General features: G+C 46.9%; 1 protein-coding gene across 9 annotated transcripts in view; it reads right to left on the bottom strand.

Moving 5' to 3' along the window:
• Nucleotides 1-506: 506 nt before the first annotated feature.
• The window catches only part of WNK2 (WNK lysine deficient protein kinase 2), a 120513-nt gene continuing 100567 nt past the window's right edge, over nt 507-20452 (bottom strand). For 5 of the 9 annotated variants that reach the window (XM_032698752.1, XM_032698755.1, XM_032698753.1 and 2 more), the window contains 3 exons: nt 20302-20346; nt 18569-18822; nt 7544-9934 (listed from right to left, as the gene is read on the bottom strand). In XM_032698752.1, the coding sequence (XP_032554643.1) occupies nt 9584-9934; nt 18569-18822; nt 20302-20346 (650 nt within the window). In that variant the 3' untranslated portion in view covers nt 7544-9583. Of the gene's footprint in view, nt 1644-7543; nt 9935-18568; nt 18823-20301; nt 20347-20452 lie in introns of those variants that run through there. The other 4 variants (XM_032698757.1, XM_032698758.1, XM_032698760.1 and 1 more) reach the window with 3 other exon arrangements.

The raw sequence follows: 20452 nt of genomic DNA, 5'->3' as shown, positions 1-20452 counted from the left end.
ATCTTTTGAACTTGGGAATAAAAGTCTCAGGTGAGGGCAAAGTGCTTTGTTTCCGTGATCACTGGAATAGTGGCTCATCCCCAGAAAAGTGACAACCCTGTCCTGTACCCAGCATGTTGGATGTGGGACCAGATGGCAAGGAGGTGTGTAAGAGGAAAACAACCAAAAAACCAAAAAGAAAGGTACAGCACTTGGCTGGACTTCCCTTCCAGCAGAGAAGCCCAAGGCCTGCAACAATTTAGCCTTTACCACTTACCCAGTCCCTGCTCCTGTGCAGGTGATCCATTCCATTTCCTCAGACAAGGACAGGGCAGGAGGCATCCCAGAGAAGCAAAAAATTAACATAAATACATATATTTTGGCCCTGGGGCTTCAAAACTCTGAATTAACCAAGTATTTGAATGATCCTGGAGCTTCAGCAATACACGCACCTCCACTTGTGCTCTCCTCCCTCCCACTGGTGGGCAGAAGGGGCTGAGGTGGAAAGGAAATAGGGAACAACGGCATCAAAATAAGATTTATTACTTAGAACCAAGATTTGGAAGAGACAGACATGGCAGATAACAACGAAACAGAACGCCAGGCTCCAGCTGTGAGGAAGGGGGGTACCGAGGGGCTGATGGGCAGGTGGAAGTTCCTATGGCTCTGGGATCCAAACCAAGAGTGAGAGGGTGAGAACAGCCTGGGCTGGGGCTGCGGAGGCAGCAAGGGAGGCCTGTGGGTGCACAGAGTTTGTGGCCCAGATGTGACCGCAGGAGCAGCACTTTCCCACTCCTTAGGACCATGCTAACCCAGCTTTCTTAAAAAGAGGTGAGTAGTCCTTTGATAAATGATCACCTGTGAGATTATTGCTTCAAACTACTGTCCATCCCCTCGACCCAAAGTCAGTGAAACCCACCACTAGTGAACCCAGAGAAAGAAGCCCCTACTGCTCATTTTAGCTCATTGAAGGCACTTTAGAGTCTTAAAAATGGCTCCAATTACCCACTGGTCTGTTAAAATCAGCAGTGACTCGAAACTGTATTTAAGTCCGGCAAGAAAAAGTGGCTGGTCTATGAGAAAAAGAAAGAGGTAAAAAGGGAAGTGACGAGCACAGACTGACTCTCCAGTGCAGGATCCGGAGGGTTTTTTACTTGATTTAAGTGGATTTAAAATAGAGTCTCATCTCTACAAAAGAATGGTGAGACATTTAAATGGAACTGGAATTGTCTTCCTTGTATGTGTGCCTGGCTTATTGCTTGGAAAATTGCTTAAATGACAATTAATTGTGTGAAACAAAAAGCATTTGAAGGAGTGCCTCCTCCTCTTCCTCCTCCTCCCTCTTCTCCATCTGCTGCTCATGGAAACCTGGCTCACAACAGAAGGGAACAATTTGGAACAAAATCCTTTTCCCCCAAAATAATTCTCCTTTATTTTTTTTTTTTTTGCATAACATTTTTTGTATTTCCAACTATAAATAAAAAAATGATTAGAAAGAAGTTACAAAATTGTGTCGAATGGACCAGAACAGCACAGAATTCCTCACACATGATAAATCACTTCCCATCTTCCTCTTCCTCCTCCTTAGCCGCGGCGGGGCCTCGCGCTTGGCACTGTAGCTGCGGGGGCCACGTGTCAGTCGCCGACGGTCTCATTTTCAGAATCTAAAAGAAAAAAATCCATATATGGATTTCACATCTAGGAAAACCCAAACCAAACCCAAAAAGGGCCACGCAAGCTCATGGGCCCCAAGTGTGTGGAGCTGCTGCTGCCAGAGCACGCTACAGGTACCGCAAGGAAACAGAGACCAAGATCCGTCATGCTGAGAGCTCAGATGTGTAAACACATTTATTTTGGTGGCAGAACCTCAGCACCTCACAGGGTCCCTCAGACCAGAGGGACCTGTGGGAATCAGGAAAAAAAATTAAGTATCTCCAGGTAACCAGGAAAAAACACATGGCAGCAGCGGGTCAGCCACAACACCCTGAGCAGAGCCAGGCTCCCAGGAGGTAGAGATGGAAAGAGCCAGCAGAGACGCCCAGCACTGGGCTCAGTTTGTGGGACCCTGTCGCTGAGGGAAGAGGGGAGAGGGATGTGATGCTGTGTGGAGGTGCCAAAGGGATGGTGGGATTGCAAGGGACGCCGTGGCACCAGCTCCCCACACCCGCAGGCTTGGCTCCCTTGTCCAACGGAAACGGAGCCAAGCCTCGGATCACAGATCATAGAATGGCTTGGGTTGGAAGAGACCTCCTTCCACCCGGGCTGCAGGGATGCCATGTCCCACCCAGGCAGGGATGGGATCCATCAGCCTTCCACAGGAGGCAGACCACAGGGTAAGATGGTGGGACAGACGTGGAAGGGCACAGCAATGCCAAGGATTTGCAAGGACAGGACTGGGATAAAAGGCAGCGAGGGCGCCGAGGGCACAGCACGTGGCTGAAGAAGCAGCAGCACGAGGTGCCACCACGTCCCCCACCCTGCAGCACATGCCCACCACCACGCTGTGCTGGGGACATGCTCCCAGGGACATGCACCCCAGCCCCTTGCTCCACAGACACACATGCACACTGTGGGATCACAGCCACGGACAGGCCTGACAGAGCAGATGGCTTTGGGATGCCCTCAGAACACATGCAGGGTGTCCTTGGAGCAGCAGGGAGTCCTTGGAGCAGCAGGGAAGGCGGGGGATGGGTGGGGACAGCACGTGGTGCAGATGCCATCTGGGTCTGGCACAGCTCCTGCTGGGTCTCTGTGGTTTGGGCTCCACTTTTGTTAAACGCAGCCCCAACTTTCCCGTATTCCTTGCTCCGCCTGTTCATGGGAAGAATGGCTTTTAAGGGAAGGAAAATCATGTCTTGATCGTAATTCCTTCCTGAGCCTCTGACTAATGCCGGTTCTGAAGATCCACCTGGATCCACCCCGACACCTGCTCGCTATGGATAACCAACATTCGGCAAGAGTTTCATCCAGGAAAACAGAGTAAGATGAACTATCTCCATGTAACCAGGAAAAAAGGTATGGCAGCCACGGGTCAGCCACAACACCCTGAGCAGAGCCAGGTCCCCAGTCACCTGGCTCCTCAAACAAACCCTCACGGGTGCTCAGCCCACAGACAAACTCCTCACTTCTTACTACAAAGTCAAGTCTGAGCTTTCACAGGCTGAGGAGGCAACAGCGCCGGAGAGACCGGGGAACGTGACTGTACCCCACGTTTGCTCGGTGGTGATGGCACATCCTGTAGCTGCTGCCTAATGTGGTGACGAAGACCCTAGATGCAGTCTGTCTAGTCTGATAAACAAACCCTGAGTGCTGAGGAAGTTTTTACTCTACTTGCAAAGTAATTGAAAAAAACAACAGAAGAGTAAATACTTTTGGGGGCAATTTCTTCAGACCTGAAGAAGCCCCATTTGAGAATGATTGGCAGATGGTTATTTCTTCTTAAACCTAATTTTTTACATGGTGTCAGAGTCCTGAATACCCCACAAAAACTGCAACAGGCACAAAGAAGACCCCGGAAGAGTGGTTGGAGAGGTTCTCACCATGCTCGCCCTGTCACCCGAAGCTCCTCGAGAGCCACACTGCCATAGCTAGCACTCAGTGGCACCTCAATAATGAAAGACAAAGTGTGAGGATCTGATCCTTTCTGAGGAGAAAAAATAATTCCAACTTTTCCCTCTGCCTCACAACTACAACAACGTGATCAGTATTCACCATGCATCCATTCTGTTGCACTACATCCAAAGAAATTCATCCAAGTGCCCCTTACTCAACCAGACTTGGAAAAACCAAGGCCTTGTCACAAGAATTTCACTGTTGTAACAGATACTTTATCGAATAGTAGGTTGTTGTGTATGAACAGCTCCTCCACAGTGACCAAGCGAGCCCTAAAGCTTCCTGAGGCTTTGCAGGTCAGATTGAAGGCTTGAACCACGCAGCCCCTAAACTCTTCATGAGAAACTTATTTCAAGGGAGACGCTCTATAATCAAATGTAGATCCAAGAGCATGCAGTACCAGCCTTGACAGCACACCACAACTATCCCTGGGAAGGGAGCAAAGAGCACCACATCACTCACAGCAGCAGCCACCTCCTGCTCCAAGCCTGTCTTCCAAATGAATCAAGTGTAAGTGATCTTTGTGCTGACACAGTCAACGTCAGCACTGCAGCACATCCAAACCCCTCTGAGCAACAAATTCCTTCATAAAGCAGAATTTGTAACCTGACAGCTCCTAAAATCCATCTCGTTATGCTGCCCTTCTGGAGCTTGGCTGTATTAATAAAAGCAGCAGCACGGTCAGGGCTGGAGCCTCCCTGTCCTGCTGCCTCTGCAGGGGCAGCTCCACAGCCAGACACTGCCCCTGCCAAGGGCACCAACTGCACATGTGAGTCACCACACAGCTCCCATCTGATCAACAGCTCCTTTCTGGGTACACAGACAGGAAAATGACTGTCAGGAGTAAAATAATAACAGGGATCAGCACATCAGACTCACTCCACTCAATCTGCACAAGCGCCGACTAGGATAGCCCGACCCTACAGATCCCTGAGATGGACTCAATCCATAATAAATAACTGTCCTCAAGTACTCAATCCATAATAAATAACTGTAGCCAGAAATAACACAAGATTATGGTTTTGCTGTGTTATATATTCAATCCTATGTCAAACACTTATCTATCCATGACAAGAATGTGTGAGTTCCCTGCCTGTACACAGAGACTGTGCCCACACTTCCCCACAGACATCACCAGAAATCAGGGACAGAGGAGGGCACATGAGGAGCAGGAGAAGGCAAGGAAACCTTACTGGGACACTAGACACAGTCAGGAACTATTTCATGTGTGACTTCTGCCTCTGATACAACCCCTTCAATAGCATCCATGGAAAACCTGGGGAGAACTTGCTGGCAGCAAGGCAGAAAACAAGGCAGGTTTTTGCATTAATAGCCAATACCTGATGAGTAACATCAATCTCACCCAAAAAGTCTTGAACTCTTTGCTTCATTGTGGGGGTGGGGATGACAGGGAAAGCAATGTTGAGGTCACACAGTTTCAGAAGGGAGACTTATGGTTACAACCCTACAAAGCCAACTTCCAAGGAATGTTTGAGGACCGATGTTTTTCCTGCCCAAACATGTGCAAACTGAACAAATCCAACAAGGACCTACGAAGTGTCCACGAGGCTTGTCTGGAAATATTCTGAATGTTCCCAGACCTGACAGTAATGCACTGGGATCATGAAAAATGCTTGAAGACATACCATTGGCAAAGCCAAGTTAAACTAATGATTCAAAGTATTAGTGATTTCCTTCCACAAACACCAAACAGCAAAACCTGCCACTGGATGAAGAAGCTCATTTCAGGAATTACTGCCCCTGAGCACCAAGGCCCTGTTCCCCAACATGAGTATCTCTGTCTGAGCACAGTAATGGCCACGTCTCACCCTCGCCTTGCCTTTGATCTCAGCCAATGTCAAGTATTTCAGAGAAAAGTAAAGAAGTTATACAGCAGAGAGCAAGAATGGAGCACTTTGGAGACAGGTGTGAAGTGATGGTTAAGTAATCACAGAGTCCCAGAATGGTTTGGGTTGGAAGGGACCTTAAAGACCATCTTGTTCCAATTCCCTGCCATGGGCAGGGACACCTTCCACTAGCCCAGGTTGCTCCAAGCCCCGTCCAACCTGGCGTTGGACACTTCCAGGAATGGGGCAGCCACAGCTTCTCTGGGCAACATTTCCTCCTTAAAGCAGCTTTTTAAAGGATTTTTTTTCTTTTCTAAAGGAATTAAAAAAATATTTCCTCTTTAAAGTTGTGAAATGGAGACCAGAGTTAAATACACGAACAAACTGCGAGGGCCAACGTTACATCATTCTTTCGGGTGAAAGCTGTGCCAGAGAGGTTGAATCTGGATTTGCAAAAGAGCCTTAAAGCTCTCCAGTGTTTCTCCCTGCCATCTCTAGTGCCCAGCTTTGCATCCCTGTGGCAGATGAGCAGCTCCTTCTCAGGATACCCAGTCCCACTCCAAGCAAGCCAAGGATGGGGTGGGAAAGCAGAATGTGATTATGCATTGAGATACTCCATCATGACACGAGGCAATCAGAAAGCTAAATGAATGGCACACAGGAAAACTTCAACTACTTTCCCAACTTCCCAAATTGTGAAAACTTTGAAACTTTCCTACCAAAGTTTCAAAAACTTTCCTCCACTACTGGGTGCGTGACTTGGGGGGTTAAAACATTCCTTTGAGATTTGTATTAACTTTCTGTAACTGAAAGATTGAAAACTGGGGGATCTGTGAGCTCCCTCATTGAAACTTGGTATTTAAAGCCTCTGTGCTGACTTCCCATGTGTCAGCACAGGGCTGGGAATGTTGGGTGATGGCACAGCTACAGGATATGGCAGCAGGTCAGGAACTAGGGAGGTCAGGAATTCTACACCAGTGGGTTTGACCCATTTGCTGCCCATTGAAGCAATATTCAGAGTCAGGAATAAAATGAGTTCAGCTCTGCGATCTACAAGGGATCTTTTGTGGGTACAGATCCCTCTCTGATGGTGCAGCACAGATCCCTCAGGTCCCTCTCGCTCCTTGGCTCACCTTTTGCTCAAGGAGTCGCCCCATTTATTTAATCTCATGTCATTTGTTTAATTGCTGCTGAGGGTCAAAGCACCCCATGACACAGCTGTCACAACTGAGGGTGAAAGAACCACGGCCTGAAGCAACAGCCAGAAGAGCTGCAGCCAAGAGGGCCCTCAGGAAATTAAACACAAGTACCACAATGCCATCACCTTCTGAGCTGCTGCTTAGCCCCAGTGCTGGATAAAGGTGCAACAGGCAGGAGCTCCCCCCGGGGATGTGGAAGCTGCAATCCTGCCCTGCCGCCCCGGCCGCCCCTCGGGAGCGCAGCACATGCAACGCAGCCACGGTGGGGACGGGCACCAGCGCGGGGCACAGAGCCCCCAACACACAGAGCACACACAGCAAAGCCACGTGGGATGGGTGCACAGAGAGACAGAAGCAGGGGTGTCACCTGCACGCCCTTCCCTCATTCCTCCTGCAGCCTAACCCGATGATGGTGACTGCCAAGAGGGTGCTGGCAACGGGGCCAAGCTTCCTCACACTTAAAACAATGCCAAGACCCTTTAGAGGGGCTTCCCTAGTGCTTTGCAGCACAGGGGGGACACAGTCCATGGGCTTCTTTCCCGTCTACCAAACTCAGCACCCTCACGTGCACCACCAGCAGCGCTGAGGGCACCATCTGCTCATAGGAACTCAGTCCACTCTGCCCTGCAGCAGCCCCAACACCAGGAACACCTCCACAGGCAAGGACTCGGGGCACTGTGCCCTGTGAGGTGGCCCCACGCACCTCCTGGGGCACCGCTTCCTTTCTACAGCTGCTGGAGGTGTTGGCTATGGGGAGAACCCAAGAACTGGCAGAGGCATCACATCTGCTCCTGCTACACAACCAAGGGACAAGAATGAGTCTGGAAAACAAACGCGGTGTTACCCCGAATAGCTGCGAATCGACACAGTTCTACAGTTTAGAAAAACATCGGGTTTTTCACACCATTTTCAAGCACAAAATGTTTATTTTTCTTTTTAATCTATACAATTTCTCGGGGCTTTTAGTGCCACTGACTTTGTCAGTATACAAGGGATGGACTATACAGGCAATAGCGACATAATCTGTAGGATTCAGTGCGAGCCGAAGGGAACCCGGTGTGAGAACATATTTTCCATGTTTGCTCATGAAGCATACATACATGAATCTAAAAAACTCAAACAAATTAAAGATACATGGTACAGAGAACAGAAATCTCTTACTACAGTAAGTATTTTGCCCAGGCAGAAGACTCTGCATAATTGTCTATAAAATTCAATTCTAACTGAATTGATGGAATAATATATTCAAAGGGTACAAACAAAATAATTTAGACAGGTATAATAATGCTCGAAGTACAATAGAACTATACAATTCACAGCTTGGCAGCACAGGACATCTCTGCCCTTCAGCAGACGGTACAAAGCGTCATCACCAGGGAGTGACGGCGCCTTTGGGCGTGGCCACCGCTCCGGGTCCTGTGCCTGTAACGCTCCCGCAGCGCTTTCAGAGGGAAGGAGACTTACCATCGGCAAACCAGGTCTAGTGGTTACCTTGTGCCTTTAGACTGAGGTGCAGGTGGAGACTCTACGCACAGTAAAACGGGCAAAAAGCAACTTTCAAACAGGAGAGAGGTGTCCGTGCCACCTGGAGCGCAAACTTTGGTAAAAATAAAAGTAAATAAATAAATTAAAAAAAAAAAAAAATTCCATATGAAAGGTGGTGAGACTCCAAACCTGAAGTGTCAGATATGAGAAAGAACAGCTTCATATTCTGTTCTGTTTCAGCACGAACACTGTCAGTGGCCAGACACCACCCTGAGCCTTGGTGGCCGAACCGGAGCCAGAGCACGTGCGAGTGCTGTACTTACACGGGTCTGACAGTCCCCTGGAGATACGTTCTCCTATGATCAAGAGTTCCACTAGTTTTCTTCACTTATGGAACATGCATGAACTTGTAATTTAACTGAATTATAAAAGCCCAGATAGGGAAAGGAAATTAAATCCAATGTGCTGCTGATCCAGAGGAAAGCAGCATTTTTGCTGCCTGTTACTGCAGTTAAGCCACCGTCTACAACGACTTTACCGCAGGCTGGGGAGGAGAACGGATTGCACTGCCTGAAGCTATTCCCTGTCCTTGTATGCACTTTCCTTGGATCACTCTGTAAATACTCCTACATTACAATGTGCACTTCACTACTCCTTGAACAAACACAAACAGTTTTATGATCAGTGCGTCAAACAAACGTGTCAAACAAACCTCACCTCACAATTCTTTTTTTTTTTTTAAAAGCTTCAGAAATGAAAATTCAACCCGTGAATAAAAACGAAAGCATTTACAGCAAAATTAAACTGATGAGGAATGTCAACTGTAAACCTGCAATATCTTTGCAAATAAAAAGAACTCCAACTGGCAAGCAGTAAATAAAATACACCTTTCAAATAATTGTACATCTCTTTCCAGCTGGGACTGGAAAGCTGAGATTCAAGGCACTGAAGTCCTGCAGGGTTAGTACAATTTGCAAGTCATCAATTCAAGTACATCAACATTAAGGATCGCAAGTGTGAAACAGAACACAAGGAATAAAGTGTCTTCAGCAATGGAACAGAAGCAGATATTGCCATAAGCACAAACGATCTGTTGTGACGCCGCCTCACAGTGATTGCTGACGCGGGGTATGGCTGTGCGCTCGCGGGCCCCGCCCCGTCCCACACGGATCATCCACAGAGCAAACACTCCACGTGACGGCGTCAAAATCACCAGGACCCATGGCAGGATCACTCGTGGCAAGGTCACCCACCGACAGGGTCACCCGTGGCAGGGTCACCCATGGCAGGGTCACCCACGGCAAGGTCACCCGTGGCAAGGTCAGCCCCTCGACAGGGTTACCCATGACAGGGTCCCCACGGCGAGGTCACTCATTGCAGGGTTACCTGTGGCAGGGTCCCCACAGCCAGAGCCCCCCTGGCAGGATGCCCGTGGCAGGGTCCCCACGACCAGGCCCCCCGTTAGGTCATGCGCAGCCGCGGGCCGGGCGCGCGGGCGGGCGGGCGCTGCAGCGGCACCGGGTACATCCGCAGGCAGCTCCTGCTGAGGGGCGAGAACCGCACGATGCCGGGACCCCCGACCAGCCCGGGCTGCGCCATCGGCCCCGGCCACGGCACCCCGTACACGGGGCTGGGGAAAACTCCTCCGTATTGACAGAGAGGCATCACATACGGTGTCACCGCGCCAGCAAGGGCGGGCCCTGGCACAGGCACTGGCAGGGATGGTGGAGCTCCAGGAGCTAATCCTGTGGGCATGGGGCAAGCCACCGGAACAGGGCACTTGCTCCCCAGTCCTGTCCTTACCGAATTTACCTACAAAAAGAGAAATACAAGAAGCGTCGCTACAGAGCTCCTCTTCCCCCCTGCCACGGGCAGTGACACCGAGCCCAGACACACATGTCCACGGTGGTACTGCTCCCCCACGGCACGGCAGGGGCTGCCAGCTGGGGGCACAGGCACAAGAGTGTCACAGTGTCCTTGGGCCTTTATTTTGGGTTCATTTCTTTTTTTCCTTTTATATTTTTGGTGGGGGATTGGGTTGGGTTTGTTTTGTTTTTTGGGGTTTTTTTCTCTTTTTAAAGACATAAAATTTGGAAATTAATAGGAAAGATTGATATGGGGCAGAGGGGAAAGTTATCTGATTATAACCTCGCTCTTCAAGAAGGCAGGAAGCATCACTAAACAAGTGAGGATGAACACCATAAAAAGTCACAAACAACCTCGCATGCCCAAAGGAACTCAAGTATCTTTTATCTTGTGCATAGAAGTAAATGAACTGCACTAAGTGCAGAATTAACCCAAATCTCACGCGCTTACATGAGATCAGCCTCAGAAGAGGCTTAAAAATTCTAGCCCATATTTCTGTACAAAAGTGTTTCATCTGGCCCCAGAGAGCTGAGGAAAGGAAGGAGACCTGCCAGGGTGGCAAAACCAGCGAGGGCACAGCGGGGCTGCTCTGCCTCAGGCGCTGCCACAACCAATTCCAGCCGGTTTTCTGGAATTCTATTAACGCCCACTACAATTATTCAGCTTTCGCATGCAAGGGGCAGAGAAAGAGCTCTCCCTCAACATGGGATGGCAGAGCTTTCCAGATGACACACTCCATCCTGCACAATACCATGGGAACTGCCGTTATCCCAAACATTCACATTTCATTATGTTTTTAATGTCACAGAATTTACAACTCCCTGTGGGGTTCCCAGCATGCCAGCACCTATTTGTGGCATAGGAAAAAGGAGTGTTTAATTCTGAGAATCTCCCACCAATGTGATATTTTACATTCAATTGATAAAATTGGTATGAAGGTGAAATTTCAACAGAAAAAATGAATATACGTATAAGGCTGTGTGGAACACTTACTCCATGCTTCTGATTTTAATTTCTCTTCTCAATTAACAATAAAAATGGCAGTGTCCCCCTGGGATTTTCTGCTTTGGGGCATGAACCTCTGCTCCAAAGGCAATTTTAGAAAAATACAGAAGTATCTAATACCCTTCTTCACTTCCTTTCATCTGAAACCTGAATCTGATGGTGAACATCGAACTGAAAGAGATGCCTCAGTATAAGGAATTTGACATCATTAAAGTGTAAAACCCCACCAAAATTAACAACAGACACCAAAGAACAAGAAACAGAGGAACCAGGGACATATTTTTAAGACCAGCACACTTCTTTAAGCTGTTATTAAACTCTTTTTTTAACATCCTCAAATCATGGTTTCTACCAAGCTAAACGCCTGTGAGTGATGTACCTAACCAAAATACAGATTTTGGACAACGCTCTCAGGCACATGTTGGGATTGTTGGGGGGTGTCCTGTGCTGGGCCAGGAGTTGGACTTGACGATCTTTGATGGCCCCTTCCAACTCAGGACACCCTATGGTTCCAGGACAGCATTTCTTACACTAGCAACAGATTATTTATTCAGTGGCATTGAAAATGTGAGGTGACATTTTCAGTGGCCCTATTTAAAAACTGACTTGAAAAACATCATTTTTCAGCTCTTTTAAAGTACTGAGAAATCTGACTCACCCCAGTTCAAGCTTCTAAACTTTCTGCTTCTCAGTTGAATTCCTCAGCAAAGTAGCAGCTGGATTTAAGGCTGTGTATGTGCTACTGGAAATAAAATTGTGTCATGCTCCAAACCCACCATTACACATACTCATTAAACTTGATAATGTAATGACAAATGCATATTAATGACTTAAGTTTTCTTCCTCTACCTTCATCCCATGCTTCAAGGGAGCTAAATGCACACTTTAGGAGGCACAACATCTGGCTCTTGTGTCTTCCCCTGGGTAGGAGTCTCTTGGTCATGGCCTCTATTTAACCATCACCTTTTAACCAGTTCTGATGACTCAACACTGATGGAGGCCCACACAACCCATTGAGTCCTGCATGGAGATGCTGACTGAAACACCAAAATTAACATGTGCCAGAAGAGTCCTCAAAGCAGCACAAGGAGCTGTGGATTTCCCGGCTCCAGGAAAGCCAGGAGACTACGAGTCCCTTTGCTTGTACAGTTTGAAGGGAAGAAGATGGACATTCAGATGGTGATGAATGAGGAGCGTTCATCACCTACATGGGGTCAGATCTCAGCTGTGAACAGGACTAGCTCAGCATTTCAAGTCAGCCAGGCTGGTGTTTAACAAGATGCACCGAGGGAAGGCCCTGGGATTCATGACCAGTGCCCTGCCAGTGGTCAGAGTGGTCACCTGAGCACCAGCCTGAGAGCTGCCAGGGGTGGAGAGTCCCCAGTGCAGCTGTGAGCCTGTGGGTTCTCCCATCTCTCATGAGCTGGCCAGTTCTGGGCTGAAAGGACATGCCTGGTATCCTTGGCTCCCTGCTGGCCCAAGGCACCTCTCCCCTTGACCACTCCCTTGACAGTTCTGCAAGTTTGCTGGAGGCTGCCCAGGGTGGTGGTGGAGTCACTGCCCCTGAAGGGATTAACAGATGTGTGGATGTGGCATTTGGGAACATGGGTTAGTGGTGGCCTTGGCAGTGCTGGGGGAACACTTGGACTCAGTGGTCTCAGAGGGCTTTTCCAGCCTCAATGACTCTGTGGTTCTATGAAAGGTGCCAGTTCTGGCACAGGCTGTTGATTCTACAATGTGCACCAGCTACACCCACTATATCCCAGGGAGCCAAGGTTTCGGCTTCCAGTGTGGCTGCTGGGCTTTGGCATTCTCCCCACAGCCTGAAGACATGGCTGTGAATGGTTTCTGAAGTTATCTTGGCAACTGGAAACAAGCAGTACAATATCAGAGCACAGCATCCAGCTCAAGCAACCCATGTTGAGAGACCACTGACATACAAAGATCCTTGGAGCTGTACCCACAGTCACACAGGACATGTCTTTGGGGGTTATTTAGAATAAAACAACCCTCCTGAAGGAGTGGAAAGCAGAACTGGTCTTCTCCCTTTCTGATTCAACTTTAGACTCCATAACACCAGCAATGAGGAATGCCACAGATTCCATGGCTTAGTCAACTATGGATGGCATGACTTCATGACTCCTGTTTGTTCTGCTGCGTGTCGAGGCCTAGCAGAGTCAGCTGCCCTGGCCTTAAGGAGGCTGATAAGGCCAACAGTCCCAAAACCAACAAATTTAACAACTGCTCTGCAAAATTTACATCTGACATCACCACGTAAAAAGTCTGTCTGCCAGAGAGATTTAATAGGGACTTTTCTACTTTTTTTTTTTTTTTTTTTTTTAAGGAAGAAAGACTGGGTTGATGTCCTTTAGTCATAGAATCAATCACAGAATGGTTTGGGTTGGAAGGGACCTTAGAGCTCATCTCATTCCAGACTTCCTGCCATGGGCAGGGACACCTTCCACTAGCCCAGGTTGCTCCAAGCCCCCTCCAACCTGGCCTTGGACACTCCCAGGGAAGAGGCAGCCACAGCTTCTCTGGGCAACCTGTGCCAGGGCCTCACCACCCTCACAGGGAAGAATCTCTTCCCAATATCCCATCTATTCCTGCCCTCTGGCAGTGGGAAACTATTCCCCCTTGTCCTGTCCCTCCATGCCTTGTCCCCAGTCCCTCTCCAGTTCTCCTGGAGCCCCTTTAGGCCCTGGAAGGGACTCTCAGGTCTCCCTGGAGCCTTCCCTTCTCCAGGTGAACCCTCCCAGCTCTCCCAGCCTGGCTCCAGAGCAGAGGGGTTCCAGCCCTGGCAGCATCTCCGTGGCCTCCTCTGGACTCGCTCCAAGTGCCTCTCGTGCTGAGGCCCCAGCCCTGCACACAGCTCTTGGGGGGGTCTCAGGGGGGCAGAGTACCCTCTGTGACATGTGTAGGAAGGGAAGTTCCTCCCCTGCTCTCCCTCTCTACATATCCATTAACCTCCTCTGTAGAAGCAATAAACTTACTGAACCAACACCTAACAGGGGCACCTTTGCCCACTGCCCTCTCCCCTCTGCTCAGGCCACCTCCCCACCTGCCCTTCCCCAGCTCTGCCTGCACTGGCAAACCTCTGCCCTGTACACATCCCTGCAGGTACCAGCCACCTCTCCTTCCTGCTTCCCAACACCTGCCTTCTCCTGCCAGTCTTCCCTTTGCACCAAATAATCACACAGACTCATTTAGAAAATAAGAATAATACACACACAGAGGAGAACATACAGGAAAACACTGGTAAAAATGAAACAAACCCCACAGGACAAAGACTCAAGTAGTTTAAAAACCCCAAATCTGTTCTTTGGACTTGTTTTAATTCTCTACCTTGTTCTTGTGCTTCACCAGGCAAGCTCCAAAGTGCCACCTCAGTGATACTCACAGCTCCTGTACTGTCAAATACACAGTCAAGAGTTGGGTATGACTCATGAACACCGTAAATACTTCTGGGTTTATATTGGAATAGAGGAAACCAGGTAATTCTGCTGTGAAAGCTGACTGTAACTATCACAACCCACTTAAAAAGTCAGGATTTAGAATATTTTTCTTTTGATGGCTACCCCATTAGTATTAGTGTTTTACTTCTGTATAGACCAGCTACCACTGAAACAAAACTGAGTGGTAGGGCAGAGTCACAGCTGGCTGCCAACATGAGCAGGTAAGGATGCCAATCCACCTCTTTAATCACTTTTGCCCAGTTTGCTGAAAACCTGAAGTTGTTAGGTGCTCCTGAATATCTGTGTTTATGGTTTTCCAAGTTCCTGGAAAGTCATCCTGACATTCAGACCAACCTTCAAACACAGATTCATTTTTTACTATCCTTCCAACCCAACAGAGACGGAGGATACAGTAAAGGTGGCACTGGTCCTCCTGCTTGGTTTTGGCATCCGTGCCCACCTCCAGCTCCCTGGCAGTCAGCCCACGGAGCCCAGAGTTAGGAAATGCCAGCAGATGTGCAGATGTTACCGACGGTGTCCAAGCCCCCAGCACACGTCACCCACTGACACAGCTCTGTGTGTTCACAGAAACAGCCTCACCATGCACTGGGAACATGTTTACACCTTTTTTTTTGGGGTAATATTTTTGCCTTTTAAAACCCATGGAGCTCCAGAACAGCATGAAGAATAGAAAACATTTTTGGCAAGTCCTTCATTCCCAGGCATCTTTAAATAGTGTCTGTAAGTACCCAATATTCAGTATACTTGCACAGAAGGCAGCTCACATTCCTAAGCATATTCCTTGACCAATGTCAACCAGAATTACCTGTAAAAAAGGATTATTACACCATATCTTCACACAGATGACAAAGACAGAAATCACCACTATCAGGCAGTTTGACTTCAATTCTTTTTAACATCTCCTATTACAATTCAAACTACTGATGATGAGACTCTACCTGCATTTCCATGCTTCCTTAAAACATTTGGGAAGGAACATTTCAGTGCTCCTGTGACACAACTGGATGCCTGAAGTTTCCTGCCCCCCCCCCCAGCAAACTTCTAACCAGGATTTGCAGCCAAACTTCCACAGAAACAAAGCAGAATATAAAGTTTTGCTTTGCATCCCAATTATTTCATTGCTGCCTACACTTCTGATGACAAAAAATAAAACCACTTACTCTTATTAAACACACCATCAGTTTCTCTTCTGAGCTATTTCCAGCCTTAAAGAGTAGCCTTCACTTTGTTAAAAAAATCATATAAAATATTACATTCACAGCAAACAATTTGCTGCTCGTGGTAGAAGCATCTCAGGTAAATCAGAGACAACTCAGGAAAGAGAGTCTTCTGGTTCCAGGGGGAAAGAGAAGACTTGAAGACAGACACACAACTGCCCTGCTTATTAATGAGAGTGGGTGGACAGTAAAAGAAAATAATAAATTGAAAAATACATTTTTCTATTTAAATGCATAGTTAATATTTTATATATATAATTTTTTTAAAATGTATTTTGCATCATGGGACAACTCACTTCACTCCTACCCCTTATGAAAACCCTTCAAGGAGGCATCTCTCTCTGTCCAGTAACCCCCAGAGACAATGCAGAAGCAAAGGTACAAATACTGCTGCCCCCAGTCCCTCATTTCTGACCAACACACGGGACCAGCGACAGCTTTTCTCAAAACCAATCCCCCACATGAGGAGATGAGACAACCTGCCCTAACAGCTTCCTGCTATTTATTCCAGTTGAAAAAAAAAAAAACCACAAAAGGCATAAGAATTCCCGTGTTTCCTATTTATCCACCCTTTATTTCCAACATAAAACCTTACTATAACTTTCTCTAATGAGTTGGAAATCTGCTTAGTGCTCCTTATTCTTTTGTTGCAAAGGCATTTTTGATCAAAAGAAGTGACAAAAGACGGTGTTACCAGATGGACTGAGGAAGTACAGCCTGAGCTTCACTTTCTCCCTCTTGGAAAGCTATTTTTCCCCATCCTTTATGTTATTTCCCAAGTTCTTTTTGTCCTTCCAGTGGAAGCAGCTGTGATTCAGCAGAGGTGTAACATCTCCTCATGGGGCTCATCCCTCTGACCACTGACACACAGGTCGCTTGTCTGGTTGTGTCACACTATTCCCTTCCTCCTCTTTTGGCCACTTCTCTCCCAACACCACACAGCCTTCTCCTCCCTCAACTTCAATTTCCCCTTTAGGCTGGAATTCAAAGGGTACAAATAGCAGAATGATGCTCAACTCCCAAACCAACTCTTGTCAAAGTCCTTTATATCATCCTACTGCTCTATTTTCTGTCACTTCACAGCATTCTGTGCCATCTTCATAGCCAAAACACCCAATAAAACCCACACCAGGAATGTTTGCCATCTGCTCTTGCATCTCTGTTGCAGCCACCGTGGTTCTTACAGGGGCTTCATGCCCCAAACCATCCCAGGCATCACCCACACCAGCGCTCCAAGCAACTCCTCTAAGCAACAAGGAATGATGTGAAATGAAGAGCAGGGAATCCCAACCTCTCCATGCTCTTGGCAAATCACCTCCAAAAGACTTCAGTCAGTCCTGTCGATTCCCTGGAACAACTGCTGTGGTTGAGAAAGACATAAACCCTCTAAGATCAGTGTCCTGAGAGAGGGACATTCCTGCTGCTCTCTCAGTGATATTCTGCCTTCCCCACAGGCTTTGAGACAGAGACACCAAGACTGCAGGAGGTAAAATTAACTCTAAATTGATACTAATGAGTGATTTAAATAAGAAAAATAACCACTCACTTTTCCACAGTTACAAGAGGGCAAAACACCCCCATCAAATACTTCAAACTGCTGCAGGAGTCTCAGGGGAAAGACACCAAAACACCACAAAAAGCACATCAAAAGAAGGTAAGAAGTGACTTCACAGAGCAAAATCTGTGCCCTCACCATCACTCTCTATAAATCTTCAAGTATATGTAACTCTGGAGCCAGTTAAACCATTATTACATAGAAGGATTATTTACTTTTCGCCCACTTTGGCAACTAAGAATTGAAATTAAATTGCTTAATAAATTTGCACAAATGTTTTTCCCTGTGCAGTCAGTGACCCAATCAACTCAGGAACGTGCAGGTCCCAAAGCAGAGGCACTGGAGCAGTTCCTCCTTGGCACGTCTCACCTCACAAACAACTACAGAGCTACCAGTGCTACACGGGTTTTTTTTTCCTTCCACATGCCAAAAAAGACAATGGTTTACTATCCAGATCTAGTTCTCTTGCTTTTAAGGGATTACAAAGCAGTTCCTCACTGTTATTTTCCTCTACTTTGGCTCAATTTTTCATTTTTCAAAAAAAATGAAGCCAGCAAAACTTATTAGTCAAACAACCTCCAACTGTGAGGAGAAGGAAGACATCTGGAAACCCAGGCCAGGGTGGGACAGAACGGTAAACTGGGGTTCTGGATGTGCACTCATTCCTTTTTTTGCCTCCCTCTGTATCACCCCTCAGCCATGAAAACCAGCCCTGAACACACACACATTGCAATGGCTTTGTCCTGCTACTGAATCTACGAGGGGAGGAACAGGCACCTGTCTGCTGTAGGATACTTTCACAGCAGTTCTGAGGGTGGTACTGTCACGGTGCCCAGTACAACAAGCAAGGGTCAGCACACACATCCAGCTGTCCCCTCTCTCAGCCCAGTACTCACTCCAATTCCACTCAAACAACGGCTCACAATCCCCAAGCCACCAGCTACTGTTCTGTTGAAGGAAGGTTAATATTAAACATCAAAAAGAAGAAAACTTTAGTAAGTTGAAACTGAAGTTGAGCAACAGGTGGTAATGATATGAGTATTGCTGTGTATCATTGTTAATAAGCAGTTTGGAATTTAAAAATATATATTTTATATATATATATATATATGTATATATATATATACTGCAGCCCACGTATCCCTTAAGATTATTCCAAAAGACGATTTTAAAAAAAAATCGGATTAGTACTGAATGAAAAGAGCTGGACATTTATAGGAAGCATCTATCTGGAGTAATTTTAGTCTATGTCCTCCTCCACATCTGAGTTCTGAAAAGGCTGTCAGACACATAGCAAAAGGTATGTCCTTCAAGGAGGGCCACTTACTCCACACGTCTCATTCTGTGTTTGCATGGGGTTAGCCTTTGGCTCCATGTCTTGCCTTTTTTGGTTCTGCTTCAGTTGGTTTAACGAAGGTTTTGTCTGTGCAGCTCCAACAGTTTTGCTCGTCCACTGGTCCACCAGCTTGTGCAGGTCATCTGTGAACGTCCCTTTCTTGTTGTTACTGTTGTTGGCCTGAACCTGCAGCGTCGACTGCGGGAGGGGCTCAGGACACGTCACCAGGCTGTTGGTCGAGGATCCTGGAAAATCACACAGAGAGAATTGACAATGACATCTCTGCCTCAGCTCTGCAGCTCAAACACCTTCTCATCTACTGCCACTCCAATGGTGGCTTTTCAGACTTTTAACCCTCCCCCTCCTGCCTACAGAACTCCTTTGCTTAAAGAAATGGTCCAAGTCCAATGGGTCTGTATTTTCTATCACATCATGTTACCTTGGCCACTAACGTCTCTCTGGGGAAACTGAGGACAGGGAGAGAAGCCAGGAATGCAGCCCAGTAACACTGCCATCCTGAGGCAGACAACACCTTATCAGAGACTACCACGAGAAAGTGGGAGGTGTGATGTATTGCTAAAACTGCAGGCATTCACAGAATTGATTTACCATTTATTTTGCTTCCATAAGTTTACTGTCCTCCTGGAAAAATGTAATTGTTGCAGAGGTTACAGGTAGGACTGCTTCCTGCGCCTCAAAGGCTCTGGGAACCCACCATCTCTCTTGATGACATCAGGACCATTTATTTGGCCATCTGCATATTTTTGGGGAAAAAACCCCATCAGGACCGTGAATGTATAGAAGACAAAGGAGAGAGAAGATAGTGGGGGGTGAATTTTTGAGATAAAGAACTTTTGGTATAGATAAAAGCAGTCAGGAAGAGTATTGACAGAGGTTTAAGTTTATATGTTCACTAGGGAAGAAAATTTTCTGTGCTTTTCCTGTGTTGGTAACTACAGCTCTGACACAGCAAGCTCAGCAGGGAACTGCAACTGAAGGAGCCTGAATCTGACCTAAGCAGGAAATGTAAAGTAACTTTTCAGCTAACATATTTGAGGTAGCTAAAGATTGGAAATAAAGACCATCTCTCCAAGCAAAAAGTTCATAGAACTGTAGTATAATTACTATATAAGCAAACATGAACATTCAGTCTTCTTTTCTCTGTTAATCAGTTACCAGCCAATGAAACCGAGTCCACTAATTAGTCCTACAGTTATACAGAATACGTTAATAACCTTTAAATGATCATGCATTCAACCTGCAATGTCACTTCTAAGTGAATACTGCTCAATCCCTTTTCCTTTACTTGGGGGAAAGTGAGAAAAATAAGGCTTTTGAGAGAAAAGCTCTTCAATTGGTGTTTAATATTTCATGCAGCTCAAGGGGGCCGGGATGGTTTTAAGCTATCAATTCCTCCAGCAGAGAACTGCAGTCATATAAAGGTGTGTATTTCAGAGACAAACACTGAACCCAGTTTCCTGGCCGCATGCGTGCACGTCTCACACACACACAGAACACCACAACTCTCTTGCAGCATGCGAGGTTCCCAAGACATCACAGCACATGCATTAGTCTCAAAAGTACCACAATTTATATTTCTCGTATAAGTGCATCAGCTCTAGTTATTAAACAACTAGCTTTTAGTAAAAAAATAATAATATAAAAAAGCAAAGAACATCCCATGCCATGAAGGAAATACTGAGAAACAAAAATGGGATAGTTACTACTACTGTGATCTTTGCCTAGACATAGTCGTTTCAAGGTGGACCCTACAAGGTAAAACAATACAAGACACACAGAATTAGGTAAGACTGAACACAACGAATCGGACGGACAAGCTTCTGTACTTTTAAGCAATCAAAAAGTAGTTATTAT

The sequence above is a fragment of the Chiroxiphia lanceolata genome, chromosome 11 (assembly GCF_009829145.1).
Source record: "Chiroxiphia lanceolata isolate bChiLan1 chromosome 11, bChiLan1.pri, whole genome shotgun sequence".
NCBI classification, from domain to species: Eukaryota; Metazoa; Chordata; class Aves; order Passeriformes; family Pipridae; genus Chiroxiphia; species Chiroxiphia lanceolata.
The sequence above is the reverse complement of the archived record's forward strand: the minus strand, read 5'-3'. Positions and strand labels throughout refer to the sequence as shown.